Raw genomic sequence first — 22,031 nt, 5'->3', positions numbered from 1 at the left:
CAACTGTAAATGTACAATATCCATGTTTGAGAAAACACACATGACCATTAAATTTGGAGACTGTGGAGAAGTCACAAAAAAAGAACACAATTTTAGAGTTAGAAGAGTGGCTAAAACCACCCTGTCTTGACAGTGGACCCTAACAGTTCTCAGCAGCCTTACCCAAACTAAGTCCAAGCTATATGTACACTTCTGTGCCAGAATGCGTGATTAAAGAAACAGACATGAACATTTCATCATTGCCTGGATGGGGCTTGCAATGCAACCTGAGACAAAGTGCATAGTACAGTGACTCCACTGTAATGTCAAACATTTTTAAAAAGCTCAGGAAATGTTCAGCAGGTGCCTTATCACCAAATACTACATTGCATATCTACATTGCATATAGATATTAGTGCAGGTGCAGTGATACTAAAAAAGCTACACAGCAAATTTCCAAGAGTTAAAACCTTAGTGTTGAAGTACAGATTTGACTTCTGAGAACTGATTTGTCACACTTTACACTAGATATTTTATTTGAAAGTGAGTGAATAAACTTTCTAGTGTAATTTCCATTTCCAGGAACTACAGCAGTATTACTTTGGTTGCTCACTGAAATTACACTTTCTATTACGTGACATGTTGGAGGTTTAATGTATTGATATCATTTGGGTTACTTTAGACATTTTAAGCTAATTAAATTATTATCTTAATTATTTTCCCCCAAGACAGTTGTATGATGTTCAAATTAAGCTGAGATATTTTCATACAAGTGTAATGTCACTCTGTAAACTGTTTGTTCTAATGGCCACATAGTTTAAAAACTACCTTAATCAGATTTAAAAGTAGAGTTAGGGTAACTTCTAAGAAATGCTTTTGTACACCAGACAGTGCAATATTCTGCTTCTACAACATTACTGTCACACTATACACTAAATATGACACAGTCAGTGGATAGCCCTGCTCGTTAACAGATCCAGTGTCCTGGGTTTGAATCCTGTGTCTGGATGTTGTCTGTATGGAGTTTGCCCATTGGCCCTTTTCCTACCTAGATTTTTATCAAAGTATACTAGTTTTCCTCCCACATTCAACAAATATTTAAGGTTGGGTTGATTTGATTTAGTTCAGTTAAGTTTATTTTTATTTAATGATTTTGAATGAGTGCAGGTGCAGACAGATGTAACAATGTTCTCCTTGTGCCAGCCAGGGGTTCCACCAGGGTACCCTAGTTTTTCCTCCCACATTTCTAGAGGTGTTATGTGAAATGGAATTTTTAAATCGGTACAGTGAGTTTGTGCATGAGTGGGCCCTGCAATGGGCTTGTCCCCTGTCCAGGGTTGTTTCCTACCTTGAACCCACAGCCCCTCATGACCCAACTATGAATTAAGTGGGTTGTTTTACATCACTATATCTACATTACTGAGTGCTGAATAAATAATATTTTAGTATTGTGAAAAATTTAACTTTTTCAAAGGTGTTGATTTTACACTTTCCAGTATGGAGATACCGTATATAAACACTTGAAAAGTGTGACATTTTAGGCCTACAGGATTTGTTCATTTAATACTAATTAATTTGCTGTGTAAAAATCTAGTCTCAATTTAGCTGTTACTTTAACCAGTGAAACATAACGTACAATTGAATTGTAAAGAAGTTATTCCTAAACTTTGACCCCCCTTTTGCTGCATGTTCTGGTTCCAACTGTTCCAACAATGAGGGGGTCATTTTGCTCTTTTTCTCTTGTCTTACTCTGCATTCGGAAAAGTACAGCAGTGCACGTTTTGCATTATAAGACATTTAGGTGTATTTGTATTTTTGATAATAGCTTTATATGCTCAATTCTCTTTTGTTGTTTTCCTATTGAGTCCCCTTTTTTCTGTGTAGTTTGCTCCCTTAGTTAATTGTATCCTAATGATGACATTTAACAACAAGCTGAGCAAAGACCTGGACAAATGACACTGAATGCTGAAAGGTTGCAATTACCTTAGCGTCAGACCCACTAATGTCCTCACCAGTAAATGATGCACAAAATAATCAAAACAACTTGCAAAGCATAATAAAAATGATGATGAAAATCTTAGAAAACAAGTAAAAAAAAAAAAAAAACCTATGTAACATATATAAATGTTATACACATTCTAACAAAAATTAAACAAAATTAGGTTTGTGATTCCTACATTGACCTCATAAACAACGAGTCCATGAAATCACAACTTCCTTCATTAGGCTAGGGGTACAAATAAAAACTGCAGCTGGTTGGAGCAAAAACCTGCAGTCCCTGGTCTGAGTTTGAGGCCACTGATTTAAAGAATGCATGTTGTATCAGAGTATAGAACAGCATACAGTAGTACAAAATAAAATCAGTTACTTCAGGTGTTGTATACTGAAGAGGTGTAAATGTGCAGACATCAGGAAAAAAATATCAAAAGTTCTTTAGGACACATGCAAGACACATGGCAGCAGTTATCTTAGATTTTCCTGCAAGTTACTAGCTATACATTGTCAATAAAATTATTAATTTAAAATACATTTTTTTATTTTAATTGAGTAATATCTGAAGGTAACTTACAGCTACATAAATTACAAACAAGATCTAATTTCTTGTGGTCTTAAAGTGTGCCTAAAGTGATACTTTAATCATCTTATGTTATCAAAACCATTTCCTTATGTACTGGTACATGATATACAATACATCTCAAAAACATTCGGCAGACTCACCCATGAAGTAGGTGGCAAGTTTGCAGACGCTGCTACCAAATCGGAAATCTTGCATCAGATTGGGGATCAAGTTGAGGGGCATACAGAAGAGACAGAGCATCAAGTCGCTCACAGCTAAAGACAGCAGGAATATATTTGTTACTGTCCTCATGCGCCGGTTTCTTACCAGCACAGCAATGATGAGTGAATTTCCAACTATACTGAGCAGAAATATCAAGCTGTATAAAACGATCCTCACTGTCCAATAAAAGCCTGAAATGCAAAAGCAAAATAAAAGAAGTTTAATGAAAGCCAATCGTGAGATGCCGCGCACAACTTTGTGACATATGCCCGTTCTTTTAAAAGGCACTGTATTCTGGAATGCTATACAAATAATTTCGTGAATTTTCGAGAATTGCTGCAGCTGTTATTATTTTAATAATATAAACATTGCTTTATTTAATCAGTTTGCTTTGCTCCCGCGGGGCAACAAGGCGCGGTTGAGCAATTCAGGTGTGTAGTTTAACCTGCGTTTCGCTCTTCCGGCTGAACTCAGAAAAGAATGGGAGCGACACTTCACAAAAATGTACGCACCTTTTCACATTTATTCTGCAAGCTGAAACCCGACTTACGTTATATGGTTACCATTACGTTAAAAGCACATTAGTGAATGAAGCGTCTCGCACCTAGCCAACTTTTTTTTCTGTACCTTGAGGCGATTGCAGTGCTGCTGGAGGTTGAGTGTCGTTTTCTTGAATGCAGATAATGGTCTCATTCTGTATTCCGAAGTCACACAACGAGTAGTTCATGAATAAGAAGCTTTCGTCCAAATGTTCCATTGTGTAAAATTACAATGAAAAGTATATACATATAGGTTGCCTTCTTGGAAACAAAAGAGGAAAAAGCGGTTGTGCGTGCAGTCGAGTCAAAGAGCAGCCTACGAGCAAACTTCTTTCCTCAAAATGTAAGGTGACATCTTCAGTCACTTTTGTAGTCAATCTTTACTTAGTAAAAACCCGGGTATCCTGTAAAAATGACAGTGAGTCGTATAATTAGTAATAACGGAGCGCGTCCAGCTGATGCGCTGCTCGCCTGTTTCCACAACTTAAGCTCTGCTGACCTCTGGCGCGGCACTGAGAGCCATGGCAAAACTGCGAGGAAACCCCGCCCACTCTGAGATTGCGGAGGCGCTAAGCGACAGGGAGACGCGAACGGCGGCGGATCATCCACAGTGACAGATCACAGGACTAGGCTTTGCATTGTACTGATCGGGGTACTGTTTTCAAGTTTACTGCAAAGCATTCAAAAGTATCTATCTATCTATCTATCTATCTATCTATCTATCTATCTATCTATCTATCTATCTATCTATCTATCTATCTATCTTTTTGTAACTACTGTTTTTTGTTTTTGCTTTGCTCTTTTAAGGCACTGAGAATTACATTTTCAAAAATTGCAAAGGAAATTAACTAAACTTACAGACTTTATTTATGCCAGAAGTCATAGAAGATTAATACAGCCTACAAATTACCTAATTCAATTGAAAAGTAGGGAGTGGAGGGCACTATGGCACTGTTTCTGTGTGCATGTTTCAGTGTGCTCTGTGATGGACTGGTACCCCATCTAGTGCTAGATCCTGCCTTGTTGTAATTCTGGGTCGCGTAACACTGAACTGAATGAATAAATTTCAATAATGAGGAGAGGGACTTATTGGTAGAATCTAATTCAGGGTTTTGGGAGGGCAGTGCCTATCCAAAATGCAGTAGGCATAAGTCGGGTATCAGCTCTGGACATGGTGTCTGTTGCAAACTCCAGTTAACTCCCTGAGTCACATAGAGCCAGTCAGGATTCACCAGTCAAACTAACCAGCATGTCTTTAGGAATGTAGAAGGAAAGTACAGTGCCTAGTTGAAAACCAGGGGAAAATTTGGAAACACCATCAGGGAGTGGTACTATACCCTGATTTAATGTGCCACTGTTGAGAAAAGTGCTGGAAATTTTTATAGGATCAACAGCAATCTTCACTTTCTTTATACAATTGTGAGATAATACATGTCCATCCCATCTTTCGTTGAGTTGAATGAGAGTGTGTTTTCTTATGTCAGATTTTTAAGGGTACTAAATCTGAAAAATCTGTCTGGATTAGTATCTTGAGTCCAGTCTATGTTATTGGAAGTGCCTGGTGGTCAAACATTGTGGCAGAAAAAGAGTATGCAAATTGTATTCTTGTATATTGGGGCTTTAATTGTTGATTATGATGTAATGAATTTTAATATAAATAAAGATATTGGCTCCTTGCTGGACATTGCTGTCTGATGGACCTCCGATGGTGCCAAGGGGCCATTTGCAGGGTTGTCAGCTGGGAATCACCCTTCACTGATGTTTTGCTCCATTATTCCATGGAACATCTTGAGGAAGTGGAGCAGTGGCTTAACTCCCTTTTTGGAAATATTGCATTGATTGTATTTTTAATTGAAATGTGTTTTGCATACTGTAATGTGATCTTTAAGCTTAAAGAAACTTAATTATACTATGCACACACAACAATAACTTATTACTCACTAGATAGGTATCATGCACACATTTTTTTATCTCACACAAAATATTTCTGGAAAAGAAATGAATAATTGAATGACTAACAGATTTTCTTTCAAAAAATACAATTTTTAAGTGCTGTATGTTGTGACCGATGGCATGTATCAGCTGGCACCCTGGTCAAAAAAGAATGGGAACTTTTACCCTGCTGGGAGACAAGTTCAATGGAAGGACCTGGGGGAAACAACAACTTCAGAGTACTTGCATGTTGGGAATGGGAGTCTCAAAGTGCTGCCCTGTTGGGTTCTGTGGGTGCCATCGGGGGTGCTGTGAGGATTTATAATCCCTATTTTAGGAGACCTGTGTCTGACCCAGAAGTGCTTCCACCAGACCAGGGGTCGGCAACCCGCGGCTCTGGAGCCGCATGCGGCTCTTCAGCCTCCTTGTAATGGCTCCTTTTGGCCTTGACAAAAAAAAAAAAAAACATGAAAATGAATAACGGCAATTTCTTAATTTAATTTGTATATAATATATGTAATATATATAATGTTTATTTACTACTACTACTGTTATACACTTTAACATCTAATTTTTATTTTTTATTTATAATTTGTCAACTAAAATATGCATCACATCTACGTCTATAGCCCTAGCCTTTACCTGCAGGTGGCTTCTGGAGTGTGCGACCCCTGCACTAACCATGAATAAATCCCAAAAATGAAAAATCCCAGAAGTGAACAGAGAGTTTAATTCTGCGTGGACAGAAGAATTTGCCTTCACCGCCAACGACGCTGGCTTACCGGTGTGCTTAATATGTGGCGATAAATTATCGAACAACAAAAAATGTAACGTTGAAAGACATTTTCGAAACAAGCACTCAGCATTCACTGAAAAATACCCAAGTGAAGATGAGCGAAAGAGAGCAATTTCGGAACTGCAACGGAAAGCTGAACAGAGCAAACATACTTTCAAAAAGTGGATCACTTCTACACAGTCAACTACAGCTGCTAGTTTTGTGGCAGCTCAAGAGATCGTAAGGAGGGGTAAGCCGTTCACAGACGGAGAATACATGAAAGAATCGTTCATAAAAATATCAGAGCATCTATTCTCTGACTTTAAATGTTTTGGCGTAGGATGTTTTGGTGTTTGAGCGCATGATGACAGTGTTTGCCAGAGATGTACAGAAAGGTACACTCTCTCACTTCCCCTCCCTGAGAGAGTTCAAAGCAGTGAACATTCACATAAATTGTGATTATTTCCACCGTACAATTATTGCAATGCAAGCTGCATTTAGAGAAAGATTCAGTGAGTTCAGAAAGAAAAAAAACACTCTCTCCTTCCCTGGACATCGACCCATCCCTGCTGAACACATCCGCATTCACAGGAGTAAGTAAGCCCGATCTAGAAATTGAACTGGCCGCATAGCGGATAAAGATTTATGGGTGTCCAAGTTCAAATGCCTGACAGCGGATCTTGAAGAAGTCGCCCGTCAGAAGGCTACTCTCGCTAAAGAGCACAAATGGACTGATATTGAAAACCTCCCCAAACCCGACAAACTTGTTTTCAATACATGGAGTGCCATTCCCGAAACATATATGAACATGAAAAAATATGCATTTGGAGTCCTGTCCATCTTTGGCTCAACATACTTATGTGAGCAAGTTTTCTCAAGAATGAACTTCATAAAGTCCAAATATCTCTCCCACCTCACACATGAGCCTGCAGTCCTGTGTGAAGGTCAAAGTCACATCGTATAGCCCCGACATAGAACAACAACAACATTTATTTATATAGCACATTTTCATACAAAAAGTAGCTCAAAGTGCTAGAGATGATCTGCAGCGAACTTCAGAAACAGAAGTCACATTAAACAGGTGAGAACAATAGCATTTAATAGGCTAATATTTAAAAAAAAAAAAAAAAAACCACATTTATTTCAGACCCGGAGCTGATGTTGGTTTTTTTGTATGTTCAGGTGCTTCAGTTGATTGCTGCCTGAGAGGGAAACCTGAAGAGGATGAGAGCACACTGAAATGGAATTTTATGTTTACTTTTTTAAAGCTGCTAAGCTACAGCTAAATGTTTTATTTATATTAAAGTGGGCTAGTTTTTATTTTAATTTTATACAGGTATAGGAAGGACTCAAATAGGCCTGCAGAGTTCAGTTAAATTTATTTCAAAGTAGGCCTACACATGCACACTGCACTTCTGTTTGTTGTATTCCATGGTTGTAACATGTAAAATCTAAAAAAAGATTAAAACTTTTAAAAGTTTATCAGCTGTGTTATGTTTTGCGGCTCCAGACTATTTTTCTTTGGAGGAAGAGGGAGCAAAATGGCTCTTTTGATAGTGAAGGTTGCAGACCCCTGCACCAGACCATGTCACAGCACTAGAAGTACTTCTCAGGTCGAGATAAAAGGAGCCACTCTGCTTCATCCAAGCAAGCTGGAGTCGAGAGTGAAGGATGGACAAAGCTCACCTGGGAGGAGTGGAGGAGAAAAGTGACAAAGAGAGAAGGAAGAAAACTTATGGTGCTTTTGTATTATGAATGAAAAAGATGCTTTGTTGAGGTATTTGAGTTTAATATATTTTTTATTTGAACCCGGAACTTGTGTCACTGTGGTTGTGTTTGAGGTTTGGGGTGCTGCAACACCCCCTAGTGTCACAGTTTATTTTAGAATTCATTATATCTGTGTATCTGTCAACTGGGTGAACAAAATTTACAATTGCAATAAGGTAAATCCAGTATAATAGTCTGGTACTGGTCCTGGATGTGATGCCAGTCACATCCACATTCACTCATACCAGCCAACCTTATTAACCTAAGTCAGTGATTAACCTAAGACATATATATTTTCAAGTACCTGTCTGACATGAGATACTGGTAACCCAGATCCACATTCACTCTTACCAGGCCTAATCAGAGTGAAAATGACTCTAACATGTGGATCTTCACTCATGGTGAGAAGCTGGAGTGAAAAGAAAAAACTTGCTAAACTGAACTCAACATAAACATTTGTAGTTGTGAGTACAGCATAATGTTTTAAACATAATCAAAGTAGTTCACAGCAAATGAAATCCTTCAACCTAGAGTAGCCATGTCACAAAAATTATTAATACATCTCATTCTCTGTTCTGTTTCTACTTGAGAGATAATGTTACTTATTTTATAAATCTTCTTTTCCTTTTAAACTAATGGATGCAAGGCCCATTTTCTTATTTCACATTAAATCTTTAAAAAAAAATTTTGTTCCAAGCTGTCATTTGGAATTTGAAAGTGGCAACCTGACTTACAGAATCCTAACCTTTATGAGTGCTAAAAGGTTTTTACAATTTCACTCACTGACAAAGCGTTGCTTTATTTGGTAAGCATTCACTGTAAAATCCACCCTAAAAGCATACCTGTTTGAAATGTTGTGGCAACTCACCAAAAAATGAAGATTCATTGACATTAAAAGCCTCACTGTCAGGCCATAAATCAAGCTCAGCCCTCTATCAAACAAACCCAAACAAAATGACCTAAGCATGGCCACTTACCTGCTTTACAGCCGCCAACTAAACTGTAAATGACTTAGACATTAATCATTATCTTTAAACTATTATTATGCATGCACATGGTTACGGGTTTTGGAGATGGGTGGCATTGTGGTAGGGCTGCCATCTTATAGCTCCTGGGATCTGGATTGGTCTGTGGTCTATGTGGTGTCTGCATGCTCTCCCAGTGTCCACGTGTGTTTCCTTGATGTAGCTCAGTTTTATCTCTCAAAGGTTGGGAAGAAGAAAAAGAGATACAGAGAGAAAAAAATGAAGTGAGAAAGAAATTCTGAGACAGTATAGCAAAAAACAACACTGTGGGAGATTCCCAGGAATGACAGATATAAAGGGACTTGAAAGAAAAATAAAAACATTTGTAAGGCCATAGCCTTTGATAGCTCTGGTGTCAGGTTAGTTACATATTGCATATTAAAAAAATTTAAATTAGGTATGTTGGTGTTTGGTTTGAGGGTTTTTCGACACTAAGGTAAGGTGTTTACACTAAGACCCTAAGATACCAGCAACATTGTAAAAAACAGGAATTGTTTAAATTCTTTTTAGTGTACAGAGAATGTAAATTCCATTATAACTCTGTTATTATAATCGCACTTTAACAATATCCAGATGTTAAAAGATTTTCAGTTTAAAATCTGTTGTGCTAATACTATAGAGACTAGCAAAGTCTGTTTGTGTAATTATTGAATACATGATATTGTACTTAGTAGTTTCCTGTTAAGAATATAATACACAGTTTGCTGATCATTTTAATAGGATTTATTAGATAGGGAGCTATTTCAGGATTGATATTGTACAATCAGAACTGTCTGCACTGTTTTTATTTGTAAATATAAACTATGAAATATAAAAGATAAAACACAAGTAGCTAGAAGGATCAGGAGATTTTAAAGCACATTACAATGAGCTCATCAATTCATTTTTTTTGTTAAAAGGCCTTCACATATGAAATGATAATATAGCACTTCAAAAAGCACAGACCAATTTAAAATTGCATATTAGTAATCTTATTTAGAAGACAAAAGCTACACTTTGTATTCATTCATTTTTTTACTGAACAGCTTATCTATGCCAAGTCATGGTGCTGCTTTAGCAATATATGCAGAGATTGATCCAAAATGGGAGGTCTGAGCACATAGCGATAGTGTTTAATTTGGCCATAAGTCTATAGCCCTGCAGTTGTTTCTGCCTTGTTTCTAAAACTGTTGGGGCTATGAAACAGATGGATGAGTGGATAATTCTATGCTTTGTGAAAGAAAATCCACACAAATTTAATTTCAAGGTAAAGCTGGCACACTTTAAATATATTTAATTGTATCCAATTTCCCTATTAATAAACACGGAGTTAGCGTAGCAAAAACAGGTGAAACCATAAAGTAAAATGTTACTTGTGATGTTTTGCTTTTAATACTCTTTTTAATTATTTTTATTTGTTTATTTGTATGTGTTTTTATTTAGCACAAGATGTCGATGGGAGGAGAAATGGGGTAGGAGTTATTCTGAAGGAACAGTATGTCAAGAGTGTTTTGGAGGTGAAAAGAGTGTCAGGCAGAGTAATGATTATGAAGCTGGAAATTGAAGGTGTGATGATGAATGTTGTTAGTGCATATGCACCGCAAGTTGGGTGTGAAATGGGTGAGAAGATTTTTGGAGTGAGTTGGATGAAGTGATGAACAGTTGAGAAGTTTAGAGAAGGCCGGAAGGAGTTGCATTGCGTCTTTGTGGACCTGGAGAAAGCATATGACAGGGTGCCTCGAGAGGAGCTGTGGTATTGTATGAGGAAGTCGGGAGTGGCAGAGAAGTACGTAAGACTTGTACAGGATATGTACGAGGTAAGTGTGACAGTGGTGAGGTCTGTGGTAGGAGTGATGGATGCATTCAAGTTGGAAGTGGGATTACATCAGGGATCTGCACTGATCCATCCATTCATCCATCCTCTTCCGCTTATCCGAGGTCGGGTCGCGGGGGCAGCAGCTTGAGCAGAGATGCCCAGACTTCCCTCTCCCCGGCCACTTCTTCTAGCTCTTCCGGGAGAATCCCGAGGCGTTCCAAGGGATCGGCACTGAGCTCTTTCTTATTTGCAATGGTGATGGACAGGTTGACAGACGAGATTAGACAGGAGAACCCACGGACTATGATGGTTGCTGATGACATTGTGATCTGTAACCCTGAAGAGGTGGAGATATGCTCTATAGAGGAGAGGAATGAAGGTCAGTAGGAACAAGACAGAATACAAGTGTGTAAATGAGAGGGAGGTCAGTGGAATGGTGAGGATGCAGGGAGTAGAGTTGGCAAAAGTGGACGAGTTTAAATACTTGGTATCAACAGTACAGAGTAATGAGGATTGTGAAAAAGAGAGTGCAGGCAGGGTGGAATGGGTGGAGAAGAGGGTCAGGAGTAATTTGTGACAGACGGGTATCAGCAAGAGTGAAAGGGAAGGTCTACAGGACGGTAGTGAGACCAGCTATGTTATATGGGTTGGAGACAGTGGCACTGACTAGAAAGCAGGAGACAGAGCTGGAGGTAGCAGAGTTAAAGATGCTAAGATTTGCACTGGGTGTGAGTAGGATGGATAGGAATTGGAAATGAGTACATTAGAGGGTCAGCTCAAGTTGGACAGTTCGGAGACAAAGTCAGAGAGGTGAGATTGCGTTGGTTTGGACATGTGCAGAGGAGAGATGCTGGGTATATTGGGAGAAGGATGCTAAGGATAGAGCTGCCAGGGAAGCGGAAAAGAGGAAGGCCTAAGCGATGGTTTATGGATGTGGTGAGAGAGGACATGCAGGTGATGGGTGTAACAGAACAAGAGAGCAGCTAATGGGAGCAGCCGAAAGAAGAAGAAGAATGATTGCTTTACTTCAGATCCATTGTGGTGGCATATAGAGGCAGAATTATGAAAACTGGGTCACTGTCCATATCCTTATGAACCTGATTCTATATTAGAATATGCACTCTCTGAGCAAATTATTATGAACACCATACAGAACAAGATGCAGAGGACAGAAAGATATGGAAGAAGATGATCCGCTGTGGCAAACCCTAACGGGAGCAGCCACAAGAAGAAGAAGACACTAACTAGGATTCATTTGCACATTTGGACAATATAGAACAACTTCTCTACATGTTTTAATGTACAACATTGTACAATGGCTTAAAAATGTATTCATCCTTTTTTCATATCCCCTTTTCCATATTTAAGAGTTCCATAGGGTGGAAATGAAGGAAAACTTAATTTGTGAATCAGACTTTATTCTTTGAGTGGCATGGTGTCCTTATCCAAATGTTGTCTGTGTGGCATTTTCAGATTCTCTCTGTCTGCCTGGGTTTTCATTCAGGTACTTCCATTTTCCACCCAAATCTCCAGAGACGAGTAGGTTAGGTTAACTGGAAATTTCAAACTGGCCCCTGTGAGCATACATGTGTAAGTTGGCCTTGTGGCAGACCAGCATCCTGTCCACAGGTGTTTCCTGCCTTGCACCCAGCACTGCTAGGATAGGCTCCATCCCCAAAGGCAAAATTATTTTTTCATGGACCTTCTCCTATAAAAGAGTGAACACAAAAAAAAAATAAATATAAATAAAAATTCAAAGAACTGAAAACATTCTCAATTTTGTGGGTTGACCAGACTTTGTCAAGCACTTTCAGCAGCTTTAGAAGCCAGTAGTTTTTTGGGAAAAGTGTGTATTAACTATATACATTACCTAGGCCAGCGGTTCTCAAACTAAGAAGTAACAAAAAAGGGGGAGCAGATGTTACCATATGTGGCGTAATTTTGTTATTCGTAGGGAAATTTTAAACTTGTAGCGGTGTATCAGCAGCAAAACATATAGGAATAAATTTTATTAGGGTTTCAAAAAAACGTTAGGGGGGCGCAATTAAAACTGTTATGAAAACTCTGGTCGCAAATACTTAAAGGTTGAGAAACGCTGACCTAGGCTTAATATTTTTGTGTTCTTCTTTCAAAATGTGTTAATTGGGAAACCAGTAATGGATATCAATTTCGAATATTTTACCACATATTCTCAATCATGATCAATTTTCTATTAAATAGAAAACAAAATTACAAAAGAAGAAATTGGAAGAAGCAACCTTAAATTAAAATAGCCCAGCCCACTCTTATCCCAGTTTGAGCCAAGGGGTAAATATTATAGGATACCCTAGACACCAGAGAAGAGAAAGGAAAATGGATCACAGATAGACTGCTCCAGCAAAGAAGAAAGACATCAATAACAGAAAACAACCTCAGACAGTGCAGCAAACTTGGTTTTAAACAATTGAACAGCAGTATTCCAACTTTGAACTGAATTGTTGGAAGCACCATTAATCCGTGATGCAGATCATTTCAGGAGGATTAAATTATAAAGGAATGACTACCATTTGTTAACACTAGCACACTCAGGAGCTTTCCAGCAGGAGGTAAGAATTAATCTGGCTAGAAGAGTACCAAGGCAAAGTAATTTATGTTGAAGGAAAATTATGTGAAAACACAGAGACATCTATAAAAAGGATTATTTGAGGTAACAGTGGAATATTTAAAAAAATAAAAGAAGATAACAAGTGGCATACGTGACCCAAAAGGAAAAAGACAGGCAGGCAGAGCCATAATATGTAAAGACAAGGCCAGGTATACAAAGGGGACATGTTAAGGGTGAGTGAGGCACATCAGATGACATTCAAGGGGAGCAGGATAAGGTCTATGCAGAATTCTGAACTGGGTGACTTGGTAGTTGGGATTTCTGAGGCAATACCTATTATTGGAAAATATTGTGTCTCATGACATAGGGAATAAAGGTGTGACAATTTTCTGGATCAAAGAGAAATCAAGGAGAGAGGTTTGATGTAGGATGTTTTACAGAGTAAGGTAGAAACAAAGATTTTTCTTTGTAGAGAGAACTCAAGATAGAGAGTACAGTAGGTGGTTTGCTAAAGGGATACTTAGCAGAACCCCACATTTTCTGAGTACTGATTTGAATTGTAGATAGAAAAAGAAAGTTGAGCTAGGAAAAAGTTTTAAAAGGTTTCCTTGTTTTCTAATAAATAGAGGTACACCTAGATAAGGACAATGTGGTGGCAACATTGTAATTTTTCCACTTCTGACTTCTGGTGGCTCTGGAGGCCTCTTAGTGTCTTTAAGCAGTTTTGTACCCTGGTTCAGATTCATGCTTCGTAAACTTCTGAGTCATTAGTATGCTCCCTTGTGATCATTTTGGAATTTTCATTTGAAAGTCTGTATTAATCATACTGTTGGATCTTACAGTGAAAGAGAGAGAGAGGGGGAGACATAATTCTTACACATTAATTAAAAGCAAGAGCACTACAAATTTCTCATGAGACATTTTAAAGTAATATATCTTATTTAATCAAATCTAGACTTGAAATTGCAAATGTGATGAAAACCTTTTTAATATAATAAAATCTTTTTATTTTGTTTAACTTTTAGAAACATTATCCATCCATCCATCATCCTAACTACAGGGTCATGGGGGTCTGCTGGAGCCAATCTGCTGGGCACAAGGCAGGAAACAAACACCAGGCAGGGCGCCAGCCCACCACAGGGCACACACACACCAGGGACAATTAGAATTGCCAACACACCTAACCTCCATGTCTTTGGACTGTGGGAGGAAACCCACACAGACACGGGGAGAACATGTAAACTCCACACAGGGAGGACCCGGGAAGCGAACCCGGGTCTCCTAACTGCAAGGCAGCAGCACTACCACTGCACCACCATGCCACCCTAGAAACATTATGATATTTTTAATTTAATTTAATTGGATGCACAAAGTGTATAGGTCACTGAAAAAGTATGCTTTTCGTGTTAAAAATCTAAGACATAATGCGTAAAAGTGCAGGGGCAGCAATAGTTTTCTTAAGATGCCATGTTTATAGTTGAATGAGGAAATACAGACCAGAATGTAGTGTAAATTTAATAAAATGTAGGCCTTCAAGTACAAACAGGTCCTCATTTTTTAAAGTCTATCAAAATATTAGGGGATGACTGATATGAACAAAACATTCAAAAGAAAGAGAGATTAAAAATGTTCACGTGAAAAGGAATGGGGATCCCCAGCTGAAATGACGTACCATTTTCTAATCAAATTCTCTGTCTTAGATTTTTAAACATTTCTTGTAATCAGCTGTAGGTGGTCTTCCTGACTCCATTAATCTAATATTTCTCCAGACGTTTTATATACTAACAGATATTTTTCTGGCAATGGAATTTTTACATTTCAAGATACTCTTGTTTCAATATATTTGGTTGTACCACAAGCTTTACATATGGAATCTCTTTTAAAAAAAATTTGTATGTTCTCGTGGAAAATAAACCAAGCAGAGTTCTGCCTACACTCTAAAACACACTTTTACGTAGGATTTGTGTGCTAGTCCATTATTTCTCAAAACACTTGACAGATGGAATTTCAAAAAGGAAATGTTGAATACAGAACTCAAATAATTATTTATATAAGTACTAGAGACAACCTTGTCAATCCCCTTTGTGAATAACAATTGGCTACCAGGAGAAAGTAGCTCAGTTTGGTACAATTGTGCCCTGGAAATGGATCTAACTCTGCACTAATCCTGTAATGGACTAAATAAATTCAGAAAATAAGTAATTGGTTGGATAAAGAAGATGCATAGGATGCCTGTGTGAAACTTTATTTCCTCTCATTTATGCATAAATATTTAAAAACAATGACGAAGAGAAGTACGGACAGGCAGTCTTTAAGCATGTCAAGTGAAAAGACTCAACTAAAAAGGCAAAACATAAAGTAAAAGCATCTGAGGTAACAATTTTCCCTTCCATTCATTTGTAGACTGTCAGTGGCCAGGCAGTGTCGGTCCACTTAATGTACTTAGAAATACTATTTTGTTAGACCCAGAAAAATCAGGTATGGCTTTATTATTTATCATTATATTTTAAATGTTGTAAATGTATAATTTTTAAAAATTATTTACATTTAATATGTCTGAATACAGAGGAAATTAACGGATGTAATCCTCAGATTTTGTGCTTTGATTAGACATTATAGATATATCTGTCCATTCAGGCATTCATTTTCTAACTCGCCTATGCAGTTCATTTTTGTAGGTAGCTGATTTCTATTCAAGCAGCAATGGGACGCTAGTCCATTTTAAGTATATTTGTAAATAGAAGTGTAACAATCATATTTACCCTTGTGTAGTAAGAGACATTTGCAGTGCTAATTAAATATTTGCATTAGCATTTTGCTAGCAGCAGTAAGATGTGGCAGAGTGATTAACCTTGCCACCTCACAAGTGGAATGCTTTGAGTTCAAATTCTGTCTTCAGTCATTCTCCATATGGAGTTTACCCCTTCTGCCATATCAGTATCTGGTTTTCCTCCCACTTCAACAAGCATATGTGTGTTAGACTGACTGGTGATTCTAACTTTGTTTTTTGTAACAGAGCCCTATGGTGCCTTGTCTTGTGAAAGAAAAACTGCCAGGATAGTTGTGGAACCCGGTGAGTCTAAATTTGATAAAGATTTTAATGTTCTGTAATGTCAATATTAATAACTGGATTTTATTTATTAATCTGTTTTTCTGATATTAAAACAAAACAATTATTATTTGTAGTTTTTGAATACTGTGTCATATTACAAATCCAAATTTTAAAATTATTCTTTGTAAATACATCGTTGTACCTAAATATAATAACAAGATGTAGATAAGCCAGAGTAAAAATTGAATAAGAAAAGCTTTGGCAGGTAAAATCAATCTTTCATGGACTTGTGGTGAATTGAATCGTTAACTTTGTGACATAAAATTTAATCAAAACCTTATCTATTTTGTCATACTGCCTCCATATTGCATTTTCTCTCTTTCCTTCCATAGTATGTCTTTCTAACATGTCATTTTTAAAGGGTTTTTGAAGGTTCTGTCAGCTCTTGCTGTCTTAATTTACCTTCTCCTATTTCTAGACTTTAACACAGGTAAATGTTCTGCTGTCTAGACATGTGAGCTGTTAAAGTGTGCTTCTGATAGGTGTAGGCTATATGATGAAAATGCACAATAGTGATAGAACAATTCCTTGAATTCCAAAGCCATATGCAGCAATCATTTTAGTTTGTGGAACAGGAAACTGCAACTCACTTTAAGATCTTCTGCATTGCATTGTAGTCTGCAGGGCCTTCCTGTGTGATTCAAGAGGACCATAGGGTTGTGTTCTTTATTCATTGCTTCTTCTTTATTTAGTGATAGATTTGGTTGAAATTGATCCAAGTTCCAAACACAGCAAAACATAAAAAAGCCTCAAATATGACAATGTAGATAATAGTGCAAAATAGATCTTCTATTAGGTTTCATAATGAGGTGTTTACAATTGGCCATCTATTGGTTATGATTTAAATAACAATATACCAATTCTTTTTTTTTTTGTTAAAAGGCCTTCACATATGAAATGATAATATAGCACTTCAAAAAGCACATACCAATATAGATTTCAGTTCATGAATTCAATTCATGATAACCCACAAGGAAATCAATTTGAGTGTAGAATAAGTAAATACTGTATTAGTCTCTTAATGCTGACTGCTGGTAAGTGACCCTCAGAAGGACCAGTGGCTTCTTCAGTTCTGTTTCTGCCTGCCGCTTGGATGTTTAATGATAACACACACTCCCAGCTGCTTTGTGCCTTCTGGTGTTCATCATACACACTGAACCGGCTCCACCTCATCAGGGGTCAGAGGCAACTCGTTTGTCACACAATCCTCCTGGCTGACCCAAACGAGAGTCCAATCTGAAGCTTACCAACACCCAAGCATCCAAGCTGAAGGACTTTGACAATTGGGCTACGTGTCCGATCGAAAGTCTGCTTAAGTGCTGCATTTGTGGCATGCTCTTCTGCTGTTCACGGGGCTGCTTTATAGACAGTTCTCCAGGTTATTCCTCCCCTTGCGGACAGTTTTTCGCCACCTGAGGAGCATGTTCCACTGAACAGTCCAAACCCAGAGGAGTTATAATACCTATGATAGTTCTTGGAGTTGACAGCAGAATCTGGATTAGATTAACAAGAAAACAGTCACAGGTATAGCAGGTTGTAATTCTAAAGGAAAAGGGTGATTTCAAGAAAGACCTGAATGCAGTCACTGACAGAGATTCATGAATATATCAAAGGAGTGAGTTCAATATAGTTGGAGCCCAATAAATGAATTTTGATCATGTAGTACTTTAGCAAATATGAACTCTAATTACCAACATACTGTCAAAGTCAAATTCACAAAGCTAATTCAGGATTGTAAGAATAGCTTTATTGACACGCACATGGAGTCACTGCATTACCATGAAGGAGATTACTGAATTACGGATGTTTATTACACTTCTTAAATACACATTTAATTACAGCAGCATGTGATTAGTGAGCATTTCTCATCTCCTTGCAAGTTACTGATAAACAGACTCTCAAAGTCAGAACATCTGTTACTCTGGTGTACACTGGCTTCTTAATGATTCTTAACCTTGAACATGGAGTAGCAGCAGAACTGAGTTACAGATCAAGAGGTTTTAATTAAAATGTTTTATAAGAAATATAAGTGCAAAAGAATATTAATAGTTTAATATTAATATTTAATATGAATAATATTAATATTAAAATGATGAAGAGAATTTGTACAGTGGATTGAGACTGTTATTTTAAAATGAGTTCAGCAAGAAAACTCGGACACAGTTGGAAACTTGTTAAGGGTAAATTTCGCACAAACATTAGGAAGTTTTTTTCACACAGAGAACTTGTGACAGAAGGAATAAGTCACCAAGTAGTGAGGTAGACAGTAGGACTTTTTGGACTTCAAAACTCGACTTGATGTTATTTTGGAAGAATTAAGTGGATAGCACTGGTGGGCTTTGTTGAGCTAAATGACATGTTCTCGTCTAGATTGTTCTAATGTTCAAATGTTAAAAATCATATTTACCAGTAAAAACCTTCTCTGACAATACTTAATTTAAATGTATACACAGCTTATATTTAATGCTCTGTAGATGTTTTGCTATGGGTTTGTCAGCTGACCTCATGTGTTCCCATTGTTGCTTTAGGTTCCTAGGTACCCTCCTACAAAAGTTCTGATTTTGTCTCATTGGAGTAAAAAGGAGGCCAGTGGCTGTATGTTTGTTATTATACTGTATGTACTCAATCTGTCCAATTTTCCAAACCTGTTTTTTAATTACAGGATCACACAGAAACACTGCCTGTCTTGGCAGCTTTTGTCAAAGACAAGAACTAGTCCTGAACAGCTCACCTTCAGGCAAAGAGAGAGGTATAGGACAGTAGAAGGAGATAGGGTTTACCAATGGCAGAGTGGCAAAAATTTGCAAGATATGACAATGTCTTTCTAATGTTGAAGAAGCCATGGTGAAGTAGATGTGAGGAAGCACAGGACTACGAGGCTGTTAAGAGAATATTTCCAAAGCTGTTTAAACAAAGGCAAAATATTTATTTTTAAAATGCAATAAACACAAAAGCAAAATGAAAACACAATCACCAGTGTAGTACCCATTATCTTACAACATCAACCTGAAGCAGGACTAATTTTAAAAGATGGGTTTTTAATGTTGACCTTAATTATAGGTCTTTTCTAAAACAGGTAGACTTGTACAGTTTTAATGTTTCCACAACTTATAAAGGAACACATTCACTTTGTTTAAATATAGGAATGTCTGAGTAATCCTCTACTAGGAAAGCAGAGACTTTGATCAAGGGGTCAATTTAATCTGATCTGTAAGCACAGTAAACAAAAGACTTCTGCATCTTCTTTTTGGCATAAAAGAATTTGCCCAAAATACTGTAGTTCTGCATATCTACTGCTAACAGTTGGTTGACTTAGGTTGTTTATGAGTACAGAAAGATTTTAAATCTTGAGAACATGAAATGTGGGGGCAATATTTTTGAAAACTGAATCTGTATCAGCAAGACAAACATTTAAAAGATATGACTAAGATATGGATAAGGCTAAGCTGGAGACATATTTTAGTTGGGCCAAACAGTTAAAGTACAAAGATATTGGGTGTGGCAAAACCCAAGTCAAAAAGCACAAGCAAAAAAGGTCAAAAGCAACAGAAATTCAGTACACAAAACTATATGAAATATGACAGTCAGTGGAAATGACTCAGTGAACAAGCAGCTAGAATGACAGGAGCCTGCTAACAAAAAATGACTTAATAGACTAATGATTATAGTGCGCTTCTAAACAATAGCAGATGTAATTGTAAGTGGAGGAGAGTGTCAAAGTGTTGTCAAGGTGTTGTCAAGTAGAGGACATTACTGTCTGTTTTTTTAAATTTGAATTAATGGCAGATATAGCAACTGGAGAACTTTGAACTAGCAGTATAATGATTGAGTTATCATATACCACTGGAAACAACATTGTGAAGCCATAATAACCAAATCAAAACCTATTATGTGGAATTTGTTAACTCATTCATAATGTAAGGCTGATTTGAGAGCCTTAAGCCAGTTCGTTGCACAGGTTAATTTCTTCTGCCAGAGTCAACCATCATATATACTGTACCATTGATTCTATTGCTTGTACTATATGATTATTTGCTTGTTCAGAGAAATTTATAATCAGTGACATTTTACAGGAGAATTCTAAATAAATGATGGTTGACTAGAATATTGGAATATCATTCTCAGGTAAGTGCCCACATACTAATCAAGCCACTTACAAGACATAGGCACAGGACAGTGCCGTAATATAGTAATTAACATTGTTACCTGGCCAAACATGGTCTCTGGGTTTAATTTTGGGCTGTTTTTCCTCTTGTTGGTGTTTCTGCTTGTGTGCATCAGATATTTTTAAAATTACACTGGTGTCAGTACATTCATCATGGTCTTAATACAGTATGTACACTACAAAGGCCTTTGCTTAATTCTTCTACCAAACCTATAAGGAATCTGACCAGGCCAAATAAGAAGTAAATGCATTGGTGAAAATTGTAACTATTAAAGCAACCAAAATGTTGATATGTTTAAACATTATGGTCATCCTTATTATGAAATACATGCTCCAAGAAAGACAAAATAGACTTCAATAACAAAAACTAGGCCTTACAAAAGGCATAGGAACGTAAAGTAAGCCTGGCCCCGAAACTCCTACGCTGGGTATGGCCTACACCCTCAAAGTAGGCCAATCTTACAAACTCTATTAGGAACGGGGCAACCATATAAAATCCCTGGTACAAATAACAAAACACAGTTCCTTAATTATTAAAGAGTTGATTAACAAAAATGATTCAAAAGGGAAAAGACAACTCATAAAGAACAAAGCAAGTTCAAAAATCCAAGAATTTAAAATAAGTAATGTCAACAAAGTTAAAAAAATACAAAATAAAAAAACAATAGCACTGACAAAATTAGAGATCCAAAATGAGCCAAACAACACAGGCAAGGACAGCTAATGCCTCAATACAGAAATGAGGCAAACAAAAGCATAAATAGGGCATTTTACATTCTATATGAAGGCCTAAATTGGAGCTGAGGAAATAATTTGGAATAAAGCCATTAGTAATACAACAATCTTATAATCCTGTTCTATAGACACATATTATTTATGAAACAGAAGGGTTGTTAGTTGGTTTATTTCCACCCATTTAGTAGTACAGTAGAAGCCACAGACACGGTAGTTCTGTTGTGTGTACAGAGTAGGATCAAATTCTTACTTGCATGTTTGACCAAAATGCAACATATTGCTACTGTTATAGTTCTCTGTTTTTTCTGTCTTTTATGCTTTTTAAATAATTATGGTGAATTAGATTTTGTTTTTATTCTATAGTAATTGAACCTTTTTAATGCCTTGTTTGATTGTCATTTTGGCTATAACAGAGGTTGCCATTTTGTTTTAATCACAAGATGATTTATCATCACATGATCCATAATCACATCGTGTGTCATCTTTGGAGGATTTCACTTGGTACACTTGGCATCAGAAGATATGCCTCATTAGAACTGAAGAAGCTCAACACTACTGTACAGTTAGTGCTAGGGGTTGGCATTGTTCTGTGATCCTTTCTCTCTTTCTCCATCTGAAGACCAGGGGCCTCATGCATAACGCTGTGCAAAGAATTCACACTATAACATGGCGTACGGACAAAAGCGGAAATGTGCCTACGCACAAAAAAATCCAGATGCATAAATCTGTGCGAACGGCTACTTCCACGTTCTTCCACTACATAAATCCCGGTCAGTGTGAAAAGTAATGCACGTGCACGCGCCTGCTGTCCCTCCCCAACTCCTCCCAGAATTACGCCTCTTTG

General features: G+C 37.3%; 1 protein-coding gene across 2 annotated transcripts in view; it reads right to left on the bottom strand.

Moving 5' to 3' along the window:
- cckar (cholecystokinin A receptor) overlaps positions 1–3,808 on the bottom strand; it is a 94,702-nt gene extending 90,894 nt beyond the window's left edge. For both annotated transcript variants that reach the window (XR_007935186.1, XM_028802008.2), the window contains exons 1-2: positions 3,386–3,808; positions 2,698–2,949 (exon numbers count right to left, since the gene is read on the bottom strand). Coding sequence is in view for 1 of the 2 variants with exons in the window: in XM_028802008.2 (XP_028657841.1) it covers positions 2,698–2,949; positions 3,386–3,515 (382 nt within the window). In the remaining variant the exon portion in view is untranslated. The remainder of the gene's footprint in view (positions 1–2,697; positions 2,950–3,385) is intronic.
- Positions 3,809–22,031: the final 18,223 nt, after the last annotated feature.

The sequence above is a fragment of the Erpetoichthys calabaricus genome, chromosome 5 (assembly GCF_900747795.2).
Source record: "Erpetoichthys calabaricus chromosome 5, fErpCal1.3, whole genome shotgun sequence".
Lineage (NCBI taxonomy): Eukaryota > Metazoa > Chordata > Cladistia > Polypteriformes > Polypteridae > Erpetoichthys > Erpetoichthys calabaricus.
Note: the sequence above shows the minus strand (reverse complement) of the source record. Positions and strands in the feature narration are given on the sequence as shown.